This window comes from Ursus arctos, unplaced genomic scaffold, assembly GCF_023065955.2.
Source record: "Ursus arctos isolate Adak ecotype North America unplaced genomic scaffold, UrsArc2.0 scaffold_17, whole genome shotgun sequence".
In the NCBI taxonomy this organism is placed as follows: Eukaryota; Metazoa; Chordata; class Mammalia; order Carnivora; family Ursidae; genus Ursus; species Ursus arctos.
In genome coordinates, this window is record NW_026622841.1 from 13,434,272 (window position 1) to 13,449,340 (window position 15,069).

General features: G+C 42.5%; 1 protein-coding gene across 1 annotated transcript in view; it reads right to left on the minus strand.

Annotated features, from left to right (window-relative positions):
- ZCCHC2 (zinc finger CCHC-type containing 2) overlaps nt 1-15,069 on the minus strand; it is a 58,228-nt gene that overhangs the window by 24,035 nt on the left and 19,124 nt on the right. Inside the window, exons 4-5 of the mRNA XM_048218481.2 lie at nt 14,403-14,474; nt 9,855-9,967 (exon numbers count right to left, since the gene is read on the minus strand). Coding sequence (XP_048074438.1) covers nt 9,855-9,967; nt 14,403-14,474 — 185 coding nt within the window. The remainder of the gene's footprint in view (nt 1-9,854; nt 9,968-14,402; nt 14,475-15,069) is intronic.

A 15,069-nucleotide genomic window follows, 5' to 3' on the forward strand; every position in this document is an offset into this window, starting at 1 on the left:
CTAACTACAGACTCAAATACAGACTAAAATAAGATACAGTCCTCCTCTCTGAGACTCGCAAAGATGAGAGATGGAGAATATCTTATGTCTGCTGAGGTTCATCCAAATAACAAAGGGTTGCTACCTCCTTAGAATCCTTAGAAGTAACTTGGAATCATCGCATCTTTAAAAATGCATAACTTATGACCAAACAATTTCAATTCTAGAGATTTCCCTCACAGATAAACATATCCAAATGTGTTAAGAAACACATGTGGGGGGCGCCTGGGTGGCACAGCGGTTAAGCGTCTGCCTTCGGCTCAGGGCGTGATCCCGGCGTTCTGGGATCGAGCCCCACGTCAGGCTCCTCCGCTATGAGCCTGCTTCTTCCTCTCCCACTCCCCCTGCTTGTGTTCCCTCTCTCACTGGCTCTCTCTATCTCTGTCGAATAAATAAATAAAATCTTTAAAAAAAAAAAAAAAAAAAAAGAAACACATGTGGACATTCACTGTAATACTGTTTGTAGTTTCAAAATATTTAGAATCAAAATGGCCATAAAGTACACTCATTATGATACAACTAAAAATAGATCGCGTAGCAAATAAAGTCAGCCATCTTTTTACATGTACTGATGTGTTATCATGTCCAATATATTTAATGAAAAGAGTGGCAGAAAAGTGTGTATAGGATAATTCAATGTGCACAGTAAATACATACAAACACACAAATACAAGGGTATGTACATGCAGAGAAAATTTCTGACAAGTTACATAAAATGTTTAATGAGGGCTATTTCTTGTGACTAAATTTGGAGAAAGGGCAATTTGGGAATTCTGGTATCGCACCTTCCTCTACATTCTTCACAAGTAGCTCCAATAACACCTTTAGAGTAAAAAAGATCTTAAAACACACGCACACACCTCCATGATCATCACTGAGGAGAATCCTAAAAGCCGTTAAAGGAAGAGTCAGACACATACTTCTTAATTGTCATCTTAGCCAGGAGCCCAATTTCTAAAAGTGGCTCCTTATGGAAATATTTTTTTCCCTCTAAAAAATCTCAAACTTAGAGAAAAGTTGCAATTACAGTAAAAAGTACTTTTCTGAACCGTAAACTTAGCTGATCTCTGACACCTCAACGCCTGGCAAGACATTAGTATCTCCCCACAAAGACACTGTCTTACAATCAGTAGCAGGACATTAACACTTGATGATAAATTAAGACCTAATCCTCAGAATCCCATTTAAGTTTTTCCAACTGACCCCGAAGTGTCCTCTTTACCACAAAGACCCATTCGGCCCCTCTGCTGAAGCAGCTGCCGTGACGGCTCCGCAGCCCTCCCGTGGCTTTCCTGGTTGTAAGAGGACAGCCCCGTGTCTTGTGGAATGGTCACAGTTTTGGTTTGTCTGATATGTCCTTGGGATCAGATTCACAGCAGGAATGTCACAGGCCCGAGGCTTTCTGTTTTGGCTACAGCCTATTGTGTGGGGACGCTCACTGACCCCCTCCTCACTCCCCGAGTTCACGTTCCTGGATTAGAGTGGTATCGGTGAGGCTTCGCCACTCTAAAGCTACTCTTCTTCCTCCTTTTATGAACAATAAGCATTATTTTGTGGAAGAGGACTTCGATACTGTAAAACATCCTCAAACGCTCAATCTACTCATTCATTATTTATTTCAACATGGACCCGTGGTTTCCTATTTTATTCAATGTTACTGTTTTATTTATTTCGATGTTCGATTTGCTCCAGATTTGACCACTAGGAGCCCCTTCAAGCCGGCTTCTGTAGCCTTGTGACCAAGCCACTCCATTCTTTGCTTTCTGGCACAACAGGCTCATCTCGTACTTTTCCTGCGCCAGCCCTACAATCAGCTTCTCCTCCATGGAGCCCTAGCTCTGTGTAGGGGAGAATGGTGTTACAAGTCAAGCTCTGAACACCAGGCAGTCCCACTGCCATTGGCTGTGGCTGCTTCTAGACCCTTTTAATGAACAGAGCCAGGGAACACGTGTACACACACAACCATATTTATTTCTGTTTCTTCCTATAGATACCAAAAATCATGGGTTCATATCCGTATCTTCCATTCCAATCAGACACTCCAGAGTTCATTCTGTCCTCCTTTCTGTACTGTAACTCCCTTCTCTCCAACAGACAGACACCTGGACCTCACGATTCTTCATATACTTGTATTAGGTCAAGCCCCTGTAGTCGTCCATTCCCACTCCTGCCCCCTTCCGCCTGCTGTGCAGGTGCCCTCCTGACACCAGCTGAGCTCGAGGGCCCTGCCGGCCACCTCTCATGTACATGCGTTCGGAAACACTGTGCCAGGCCTCCCGGCACCATCCCCATGACTGAATGACTCCTCACTCCACTTAGGGCCCCTTTCCTCGTCCTTTAGGGCACGTCCTCCAAAGCTGCTGCTGCCACCTACCTTGCTCTGTTCCAATGAGCGGCTGGAGGACTTACATGTTCGGAAGGGGCAGGGCAAAAGAGGACAGGAATTGATGGAGATCTTTAAAAATGACAGTCCTACAAAGAACCTAGGCTCTGGTATTACTAAGACTCGAGCCACAGTTTAGCACATCTCCTAGAGCACACATGCATCAAGTTTCAAAATACCTAAGCTTGGGACACCTGAGGGGCTCAGTCGGTTAAGCGTCTGCCTTCGGCTCAGGTGAGGTCTCGGGGGTCCTGGGATGGAGCCCCACACTGCGCTCCCTATTCAGCGGGGAGCCTGCTTCTCCCTCTGCCTGCTGCTCCCCCTGCTTGTGCGCACTCTCTCTGACAAATAAATAATCTTCAAAAAAATTTTTAAAAAAATACCTAAGCTGAATAATAAATATCTGAGAACACAGAGGAATATTTTAAAAGCAGTACCAGGAGGAGGAAAACCAGATCTATCAGCTACTAATAAACTATAAAGTTCTAATAATTAAAAAGTGATCCTGAAACAAGAATGAGTTGTTGAGAGGAGAAATCTAGGAACATCTTATATACCTAAGAATGTAGGAAATCAATAATATAGGAAAGAATTCACTGTTTGGAAAGAAAAATAGATTTAGATCCTGGCCTCACTTGGTAAAACAAAATAAATCCAAAACAATTAAAGGAACAATAAAAATAACAGAAACTGTCCCGCACACAAGAAAGTAAATTGACCGTGTTTCTAAAGAGGGATAGCTTCAAGCTTTTTTAAATAAGTGAAGAATATATATGGCCCAAACTCAGAAGTTACCAACTGAACAGGCAGTCTCAATCCTACTTCCAGAGCCCCACTTCTTCCCTGGACACAAGCCTCTTTACCATTGTGTTTTTCAGAGATATTCTTTGCACACAAACGTACATATCCCTTAAAATGGTGACATTTATTAACTGTTCTAACGCTGCTCTCCCCCAGCACAACGTAAGGTGCCTTTTGCTCTCTATTGTTCTTTTTCAGTAAGGCCACATAGTATTCCAGTGAATCAATGTCCCATGACATTGAATGGCTCATCTCATGAGTTAACCAAGTCTCCATCAACAACTAGCTGTTTCTAGTCTTTTCTAGTCGAAAATTACAACACTCATCTTTGCATACAGTGGGAATACACCTGTATGATAAATTACTAGAAATGGAACTATTCAAAGGTTATCTGCACTGAAGTTCTGATATTGCCAAATAGCTCTCCATAGAAATTTTACCAATTTACATAGTGGCCCAAAGTACCTGTCAAACTTCTTGATCTCTGCATATTCAACAGGTTAAACAGACAGTCAAGGGAGATTTAAAAAAACCTGTACTCTGAAAACTATAAGACACTGAGATGATGCAAATAAATGGGAAGATAGCTCATGCTCATGGATTGGAAAAATACTGTTAAAATGTCCATACCACTCAAAGCGATCTGCAGATTAGATGCAATCCTATATCCAATAGTATTTTTCACAGAACTAAAACAAATAATACTAAAATTTATGGAACCACAAAAACCCCAAACAGCCAAAGCAAACTTGAGAAAGAAGAACAAAGCTGGAGGTCCCACAGTCCCAGATTTCAAACTATATTACAAAGCTACAGTAATCAAAACAGTGTGGTACTAGCACAAACACAGATGCATAGATCAATGGAACAGAACAGAGAACCCAGGAATGAACTCACTTATATGGTCAATTAATCTACAAGGGCAGGGGCAGAACACGAAACAGGAAAGATGGGCACTTTAATAAATGGTGCTGGGAAAACCGCACAGCTGTGTGCAAAAGAATGAAACTGCACCACTTTCTGACACCGTACACAAAAATACACTCCAAATGGATTAAAGACCTAAGTGTGAGACAGGAAACCATAAAACTCCTAAAAGAAACATAGGCAATAAACCCTTGGACATCAGCCATAGCAATGTTTTTCTGGATTGGTCTCCTCAGGCAAGGGAAACAGAAGCAAAAAAAACCCTACTGGGACTACATGAAAATAAAAAGCTTTTGCACAGCAAAGGAAATCATCAACAAAACAAAAAGTCAACCTACTGAATGGGTGAAGATATTTGCAAATGGTATATACGATAAGGGGTTAATAACCAAAATACATAAAGAACTTCTATAACTCAACACCGAAAAACCTAAATTATCTGATTAAAAATGGGCAGAGGACCTGACCATACATTTTCCAAAGAAGACATATGGATGGCCCAAAGACACATGAAAAGACGCTCAACATCACTAATCACCAGGGAAATGCAAATCAAAACCCACCAATATCACCCTATGCCAGTCAGAATGGCTAGCATCAAAAAGACAAGAAATAACACATGTTAGTGAGGATGTGGAGAAAAGGGAACATTGCTCGTGCATTGCTGCTGGGAATGCAAACTGGTGCAGCCACTATGAAAACAGTATGGAGGTGCCTCAAAATATTAAAAATAGAAATACCATACAATCCAGGAATACCACTGCTGAATACTTACCCCCCAAAAATGAAAACACTAATTTGAAGAGATATATGCACCACTGTATTTACTGCAGCCTTATTCATGATACCCAAGATATGAAAGCAACCTAAGTGTCCAGCAATAGATGAATGGATAAAGAAGATGTGGTATACAAATAGAATATGACTCAGCCATTAAAAAAAATGAAATCTTGCATTTGGGACAACATGGATGGACCTAGAGGGTATTACACTAAGTGAAATAAGCCAGAAAGAGAAAGACAAATACCATATGATTTCACTTATATGTGGAGTCTAAAAAAACAAATGAACAAACCAACAGAAACAGGCTCAAATACCAAAAACCAGTGGTTGCCAAGGGAAGGGGAGCGGTTGGGTGAAACGGGTAAAGGCAATTAAGAGGTACAAACCTCCAGTTACAAAATAAGTAAGTCATGGGATGAAAAGTACAGCACAGGGACTATAGTCAATAATACTATAATAACTCTGTGTAGTGACAGATGGTGACTACACATGCTGTCATGAGCATCGCCGTATTATACATAATTGTCAGATCACTATGTTACATACCTGAAACTAACACAATATTGTAGGTCAACTATATTTCAATTAAAGCTAAATTTAGGGGTGCCTGGGTGGCTCATTCAGTTAAGTATCCGACTTGATTTTGGCTCAGGTCATGATCTTGGGCCTGCTTAAGATTCTCTCTCTCCCTCTCCCCTGCCCCTCCCCACCCAAAAGAAATAAATCTTTAAAAAAAACTCAATTAAAAAAATTTTTAAAGATTTTTTATTTATTTATTCGACAGAGACAGCAAGTGAGAGAGGGAACACAAGCAGGGGGAGTGGGAGAGGAAGAAGCAGGCTCATAGCGGAGGAGCCTGATGTGGGGCTCGATCCCTGAGCCGAAGGCAGACGCTTAACCGCTGTGCCACCCAGGCGCCCCTCAATTTAAAAAATTTTTAATTAAAAATTAAAAAAATATAGTGGCCACCTAAAAAAAGTAAAACTCAACTTCTTAATTTATGTTTCTGATTACGAGCAGCTTTTCATATGAAAAATGACACCTGCAATTCCAGTTTCTCTGTGCTATTTGTTCATATATGCTCCCATTTTTCTCCCTACTTTGGACTATTAATTTTTATTAACATACTGACTTTCAGGAAGTTTTTTTTTTTTTAATGAGAAAGAAATTATTGCAAGTATTTTTCTTGCATTTGAGGTTTGTCTTCACTTTGTTTATATTTTCTTCTTTACATCATGCAGAAATTCGATTTCTGAGTATTTGAATTTCCATTTTTAAAGGTTTCTAGGTATTGTGTGATACTCTGAAAAATCTTTCATACATGTATTATAAATTTCATGTCTTCTTTCTTGCATTTAAATCTCTGAGCCATCCAGAGTTAATTTTGATGTAAGGAATGACATATGGCTCTAGCCTAACTTTTTCCCTATATGGCTACAGAGCCGTACCTAACATTTAACAAACACTCTGGGAATGACTTTGTATTCATGGAGAGACAAACCAAAACACAGAAACAAAGACACATAGACCTAACATAGTATTTTAATCTTCATCTAAAAAATCATCACTAACTGAGAAATATATTACTAAAGGTGAGCTGTTTAAAATCTAAAAACACTAAGATCCACAAAGATAAACTGGTAAAGGACAGATGATCTTACAAAATACACAAATGGCTAAACTTACAGAAAGATACTGAATGTCACTAACAAAGGAAATAAACATTAAGCCAGTGAGATAATCATTCTATCAAATAAGGAAATAGTTTTTTAAATGACACTCAAAGCTAGCCAAGCTGTGATAAACAAATAAGTTCAAACACTAACAAGTTCAAACACTAACAGTATATACTGCTATTTACATAACTTTTTCATAAGAAAAACAGTAATATATGTATTATCAGGGATCTTAAGAGGATCATACTCTTTAAATCAGTAAATCAATTTCAAAGATTCTCTTTTCAGTAATAGCTCATAAATCTGGAAAAAATTTTTAGGTACAGAAATGGTCAAAGCTGTATTTTGGGGGGGAGACCCAGAAAATTGTCTTTCTTCCCAACAACAAAGAAAGAGTCAAACGGGATATATTCTATAGCCATTCAAAATAATCTTGAAGAATTAAATATAAAATGCTTATAATTTGAGAAGAAAACCAGGATATAAAACTGCCTATCTAATATTACAGGCAAAACGAAAAACAACAAAAGGAAAAATTAAAATGTCAATAATAGTTATTTGAGTAACTATCATCTTTTCATTACTTTTCTGTATTTCCCAAATGTTCTATACTGAGCATCTGTCAGATTTAGCAAGAAAGCCCCAAGCTACCTAAATAAACTGAGCGACTCTATATGAAGCACTCTGTGTAAAAACATACTGAATAAGATTCTATTATATTTTATCCCTCTAAACTGGAGCAGTCCGCGACAGAACTTTCAGTCCGCCACTGGTCAGCCACGTGATCTCACGCACGGTAAAGACCTGGGTTGGCACCCGAGGCCTGGTCGCCAGCAGCCGCCGGCTGGGAGCAAAGCACAGCCTGGAGCCGGGTGGTCAGGGGAGAGCGCACGCGGACTTCCTCCTGGAGCCGTCCTAAAGACACACGCTCCGCCGCTCACCGCGCCCCGGGGGCCGCCGGACCCTCACCATCTCTCCGCGCAGACCACCAGCTCATGCTGCCGGACAGCCTTCCGCCCCAGGATCACAGCTGGCCAAGCTCCCTCCTGAGGCACTTCCGAGGCGGCGGAGTGAGCGCTCACACCCTCTGAGGCCCCTACGCAGCGTGCGCTCCGTGGACCCCAGCACCTCCGACGGCCTTCGTCGCAGGACCGCGCGCACCCCGGCGCTACGGAGTAAGAATCTGCACCTCCACGCGACCGCCAGGGACGCACAAGCCCGCCGACTTCTGAGGAGCACAGGGCACCCAGGAATTCAACCAACTCTCCCTCCCCCAGTCCCCCAACCTCGCCAGTCTCAGCCCCGGAATGCTCTGTGACCACCCACCCTCCCGCCGGGTGCGCCGAGAGGCCCCAAAGAGCCAGGCTCTTCAATGAACAGATGCGCACCTCCCTACTGGGACTAGAACGCTGCGAGCCCGTTCGGGTGGGGGCGCTGCTCTCCGCTCCTCGCAGGAGGGCTGCGAGGGCTGGGGCACTCCCGTGAAGCTGCCTTTCAGCCACTCTGCCCTCTGGTTTAGTCACGCACCTGCCACCCCGGCACGCTCCCCCAGTCACACTCAGTTTGGCCCCCGCCTCACTGTCTTCTCCACTCCTGGTCTTCCAAGGTGCCAGGGGACTTCGAACTCAACATGGTGACGAGCCAGCACTCTGGCCTCTTTGCTTGGCTGCCTTTTCCCCAGGGAGTTCCTCCGCTCTATCCTGCATCTTGTCATTCAGTGAACACACCCTCCTTCCCAGATTTCTGCTTCTCTCCATCCAAGAGCAAACATTCACCCCTCCTTCCCAGCCCCGCCCCATCCTGAGAATGTTCCCTCCCCCGTCCGAGGGGGAGGGCCACGACGCTGACCGACGCCCATCGCTGCCTGCTCTCTGCCTCAGCAAGGCAGACAGAAGTCCGGCTCAAGCCTGGACTCTAAGCCATACATGTTCCAACGCTGCTTTTCTTTAGTTTACTTAATAAGCACAAGTTTCCAATAAAACAGCACTTGTTTCCTTGGCCATTACCACCTTAAGTTCTCTCTCCTAAAGGGAAGCAAGCCCTCACAGAGGGGTGAGCGCAACAATTAAACAGTTACTGAAACCACACCCCAAACCTCTAGCAATCACAAGGAACAGTTCCACCTCGGAATTCCCTAATCCAGACATTTCACGCTCCGATCTGCTTCATTACTTCCTTACTCCCATGAGCCTAATTCTTCAACTGCGGTTCAATCTGCTGCCCGACTCACCTAGCCTCACTCTGGGAATCTGTTTTTAAACACTGCACGCTCTTCCCTAAACTCCTTTGCCCCAGTGTCCTTTCATCACATCCAAGAAAGTCCTTATCCAACCATCTGCTTTTCTAACACTTGAACCTGAAATGCTGGAAAGATTTTTTTTTTTAATCCACACAGCAGGACAGACCAATACCATTATAATTTACCGTATTCAATCTCAAACGGACTCCACACCCTGCCCAGCCGACCAGATTTCCTTTATTGGCTTGTTCTCCACATCCCCACACAACCACTGTAAGTTCCTTCTGGTCTCAAACATTTGGTCCCCCACAGCCACCTGCAGCCACTCTTAAGCAAACTCTTACTTTAGGAAAAAATATAAGCCATTAGGCAAGAGATTCCTCAACTTCCTATCATGAAACGAATACATTTACCCACATCCACGCCCATCCTGCCCACACACGGCCCCTGTGCCACCACTACTCCACCTGTCCGTATCCTTCTCTCCTCCTCACTTCACAGGCACAAAGCACGCTCTGGGAGCTGACCCACCACCGTTGTGCCTGACCCACCATGTCTGAGCCACCGCTGTAACTTGACCACTATACAGACAAGCAGGTGTTCACAAGTATTAATTTCTTCTTACTTTCTAACCCATTAGCCTAATCTTCTTACTTACTTGACAACTTAAAACAGAAAACATCTCTAAAGTTGAGCTCTTGGACAAGGAATTCTTTCAACAAATATTTTATGGAGAAAACAGCAGGTTCACTGAATGTCTGCATACTGTAGAAGCAATTATTTATGATATTAGAGAGCCAACGAGTCCAGTGATCAAAGTAATTAGTTTGATGTTTCCTAGTGTGAGCCTAGACCCAAATAACACATGGATAAAAAGTCCATTTTAAAAAATACTCCACAGAAAAAAACCTCTGTGATCTCCCTTGAACTCCATTCTACATTCTAAGTCCTCCGTTGCCATGATCTTGTCTGTGACACTGTTGTGACAGCGTCAGTAAATTGTTACCTTAGGATGGGCTCTAGGTCAGGATGCCGCCGTTCTTCCCTTTTCAATGAACCCTGATTCAGGGCTCTTAAGATGGTCTTGTCAAAAGTCTCTGAAGACACTTCCTTTGGGAGCTAGAAAAGAAAAACAGCAAGGCCAATGTTAAGTTTTTCACTTACTGCTAAGTAGGTTACAAACCAGAGGCATAAAAGGAAGATAAATGTCTCTTGCTCAGACATCGTCCCAAAGCAGTTCCTTCTCTAAATCTTTATGACACAGGCCCCGTACTGAAGCAGCATCGATTTTTCTACGAGGAGACAGCCTTCTGCCTTCCGGGCACACCTCAGGGCTCTGCAACCGTGCAGAGTAACCCGGCGGCATTCCGCACACTTCTGGGACATGCCTGCACATCGCTCACATTCTAAGTGCCACATGCCACACGAAAGTGACATCCATACCAAAGCTCTTTAGTTACATGGAAGAACATTTTGCATAGTGTAGCTACAATTATTTTAATCCTCAAGTAGTATTCTGAGAAGTGTTATCCCTGCCTTTAGAGTTATCACCTTTGCGCCCCTCATTTCACATCTGAATCTCTGGCAATGTCAGACTACCAGCGCGACGCACCAAATAAAGACCTGGGTGTGAAAGATGGGGCGAAAACTCTCAATCTTGCTCACATACAAAGCACTAATTGAAGAGTAACCTCTCCCTCAACATGATGGCGGTGCCCTCAGAGCGATGTACCAGAAACCACACACAAAAAATCATCACTTGGCAAAGGAAGGTTTTATCTAAAAACAAAAATTTAACTCATTTTGTTCATTACCTAGCTTACTTTTTAAAATTCCTAATAAATCAATCATTTATAAAATTAACTTCCCAAGTCTTTCAAGAATTCAAAGTTTTAAATACGACAACTAGTCTTTGCAACAAACTCCTGAATTACTGGCACTTTCACTAAAATTAAGAGAACCATTAACACAGCATCTAAGGAGCTGCAGGAATATAACAATCTGCACAAAATGTCAGTTTACACACTGATCTCTAACTGGAGAATCCAACGCCAGTATGCTTTTAACACATACGCGTTTTGAGTCAATGATTCAGAAATGGAAAATTTAACAAAGCATAAAGAATTACTAATTTTAGGCAGTGAGACTATGGAGTCAAGATGTTTTGTCAGAATGAAGTTCTTCTTGGTTCTTCTATAACCTGGTAAGGCTGAAGGCTCTGCTGGCACTCCACACGCCCGCTGTGGAGGGCACGTCCTCTGATCACTAACAGGAAGAAACAACTTCTGATCCACACGTTTCTCAAACAAAGAAATGACTCTTTCAATATTTATATTCCTTTAATACAGATTAAGGACACTAGGCATATTTCATATTACCCATTTTACACATGGTATTTCCTGAATATCTGTACACGGCCAAAGAAACCCAGCTTCAGTGGAGAAGTCTGTTTCCACTATGGAATCACTGATGGCTCTTTTAAGCACCGGAAGGCACGAGTACATACATTTTTCACCTAGTCAGTGACTGTTCACGTGATTGGCCAGAGTGCGGATATACAGTCATCAGTATTTGCAAAATGCTTTATTTTCAAGTGGTTTTTATCTTCAACTTACAAGGCCTATTTCCAGTCCTAGAGGAAGGCACATTTGCTAAAAATACAGCTTTAAATCATGTCTCTTCTATTCTAGTCACTTCTGAATTTCCTCACCTCTCAGTGTTTATTCCAGGAGCCAGCCCCCCACCTCCAGGCCCCAGCTCAGTCTTGCACCAGCACAGAGCGCTTGGAGGCACCTCTCCTCACTAGTACAAGCTTCTCTTTAAAAACTTTGAGTCGGTTAAGCGGCTGCCTTTGGTTTAGGTCATGATCCCAGGGTGCTGGGATCGAGCCCCACGTCAGGCTCCCTGATCGGCGGGGGGGGGGGGGGGGGGGGAGAGTTTGCTTCTCCCTCTCCTCCCTGCTCGTGCTCTCTCTCACTATCTGTCCCTGTCTCTGTCTCTCTCTCAAACAAACAAAATCTTAAAAAAAATAACAAAAAAAATAAAAACATTGAGGCCTACTGGAGAACCATCATTACAGTTTAGTTTTTGTAACTCTTCTCAATCATCCCTCATTCATTCAGTCAACAAATATTCAAACCCCAACCCTGTCCTAGGTAGTGCTTTCGGTACTGTGGACACAGCAGAGAGAGAAGAAACAAAAACCCCACGTCCGTGGTTCCAGTCCCGCAAGGAGAAACAGACAGGTGTCGGATGCAGCTTCTAAGCAGGAGCAGCAGGGGAAGGGGCCTGGCGAGGACAGAGGCTGCCATTTACACGGGGAAAAAAGGACGTGAAAGCACTGACCTCAAACTCACTCTTCCACATGATAGCAAACAGTAAGGGCAGTTAAACAACATCTACAAAAGTTAAAGGTTGTTAGTATGTAGCGGCTGTCAAAAGGACACTTTTGCTCTTAACTTTTGTAGATGATTTTAAAAGGAAGGTAAAAAGGAGAAAAGATACATGGTAATCTTGAAAGGATGTTTCGTAATAGGCAATTAGTTTCTGGAAGCATACAACGTTGCCAATTATTTCACCTAACTTGAAAAGGCATCTCTCTGTCCCACTTTAGACAAATTCTATATTCGGAAGTTGACTGGGGGGATCATTAACTACCATGATTCTGAAGAGTGACTTAGTCATAGGGGACAGTATTTTTTTAAAGCACTTAAGCTTTCAGAAAAATTGTACGTTTGCAAAAGAATGAAATCTGTCAAGACGAAGAACCGGCTGAAGCTGAGGGAAACCCAACAGGAGAGACCCTGGCTGCTGCCAGGCCCGAGGCTGGAGGTCAGTCTCGTGCTCTCCTGTTGCAGTCTCTCGGCAGCACGCGGGACGGGCTGGTAGCAGCACCCCCACCCTAGCGCCTCAGGGAACCGGCCTTGACCGTGGCAGCGCAGGACCCCACCACGCTGGCTCCACACCACCAGATACTTCAGCCTTAGCCCTATCTCCCTGCAACTTACCCTCCAGCATCAGAACTCTGTCACGGAAAGGGCAACACAAGAAAAAGAAACGAAGCATGTTGCTCTCTGACCCACAGGACACCGGTTCATGACTACTTGCCCTTAAACTTTGATGAATTTATTCTATTGAGGCAGAGAAGTCAGATATAAACAGAAGAGATTTTAAAAGCGCAGGTGCGGCGGTGGAACAGGACAGCCCTTCCTAGTTTCTTCAACAGGCACACTGTTAGCCAGGAGCTAGTTTCTCCTTTGGGGGGCTGACGACCCTCTTCTCTGGATGACAGTGCCCAGGCACGTGGGCCTTCCACCACTCTCTCCTTCCTCACCATGCCGTGGACCGCTGACAGGTCAAATGCGCAGGACCTTCGGCAACTGGAAATGAACAACCCCCATCTCTACACGCAGTTAAGTCACTACCTTGAAGTGGCCAAAGGAGTTTTCAGCCCTTAACCAGGAGGGCCCAGCTTAAAATAAGATGCAGGATAGGTGCCCGGGGGGCTCCGTTGGTTAAAATAAGCTGTAGGAAAATATTCAAGCTGTCCCTGGGTATTAGTTATCCCTGCTAGCGGACTAACACTACGATAGCACTTCGCACTATGACCTCCTTAAAGCCAGCACCTACCATGCTACTCAAAGCTCTGTAAGCTGGCAACAAAAGTATCTTTTAGCTTTCGGAAGGGAGACCCCCGTGATCTAAAAGAATATATTTATGGTAACAAGCAGACAACTTAGAAACCAGCACGGTCCTGAAAATTTCCGATGTTATAGGTTCAACAGCTATATCACACCTTCACCCAAAAGTAGTAATGGAGTTGGGAATGTTTCCTGCTTCTGGACTTTCTATCTCCTTATTAGCAATACATTTTAAAATATATTTGCTTATTGAGAAATAGTAAAGTACTGGTTAACCATTTAAACCCATTTCCTCCTTTTAATATTTAGCTCTACCCATACACGCTTCAATAAATAGAATTAGTATAAAAGAAACAGGCAAGAGTTTGACCAAAACGATCTAAGATACCTTTTACCTCTGCAAGTCTGTGTAAGATGTTTCTATTATCCCTCATTCTCAATACTCCGGAGAGTCTATCACTAGGGGGAGGGAAGGGGGAAACCAGAACTCAAAGAAGGAACCAATGGACATGGATTTAAGGAAGTCCACAGAGGGAGCTACAGAGCTGTTAGGGCTAAGCACCACAACAAATGCTAACAAGCCTCCTCTAGGTGCGCAGGCGCACTCTTTCACAGGAAGTACCCTTGCAAGCAGCCACCATTGATATATACCTCAGCAAGGAACTAGGAACAAGGTTCCGTTTTTGTTTTTTTTTTTTTTTAATGTGGAAAACCCTTCATTTCCTTATATTGGTCACATAAGAAAACTTAGGTTTAAAATAACATGACATTTTCTACAGGTAATGTTCATGGAGAGTTCTAAGTCAACCTTTATATATGTGGTTAAATCTTCCTGGTGTCTGTTTTGATACTGAGGTTTCTGGATTCTATATATTATGTAAAAATCATTTTAACAACAAAATCTATACTTTTACCTTCAGTAGAAATTCCTGTAGTTCTTGGTGGGTTTTTGTTACTGTTGTGACTGAAAGATCAGACCAATTTACCTGATTTAAAAAAAAACACACATATTATATGGTTATTTCTTAGGCGGGAACTGGGTGAAAAAAAGCCATGTGTAAAACAAAGGGCCTTACTTAAATTTTATTAAGATTAACAATTAGAAATATAAAGTTAATCTGGCATTGTCATAATTTCTTCAAAATTGTTAAAATTAACGGTACATTAACATATTCTACTCAAAAAACTTTTTAATAATTCCTTTCAAATCGCATGGTTTTGTTAAAAAGTTGTCTTTTAAAATGTGACTACATTTTAGTAATTTTTCAAAAGGGAAAAGTTGCAGGACTCTAAAAATGACACTTTTCACGGTGTAGATCTATATACCAAGAAAGATAAAAATTCTATCTCCTGGAACTTACTCAATATAAGTTCTTCAGAGAAATAACTAGAGTTTACTGCCCCTCTTTGATAGTACTATAGTGTATTTTTATGGGATTTATGGCTTATGAAGAGATTTCATCTTTAGCTCAATTCTTTAAAATCCTATTATGGTAGATGGGGCAGGTGTGACGACCTCCATTCTCAGATGGAGAAACTAAAACTCTAACAGTTAGCTTACTGAGATCTGACCCTCAGTAA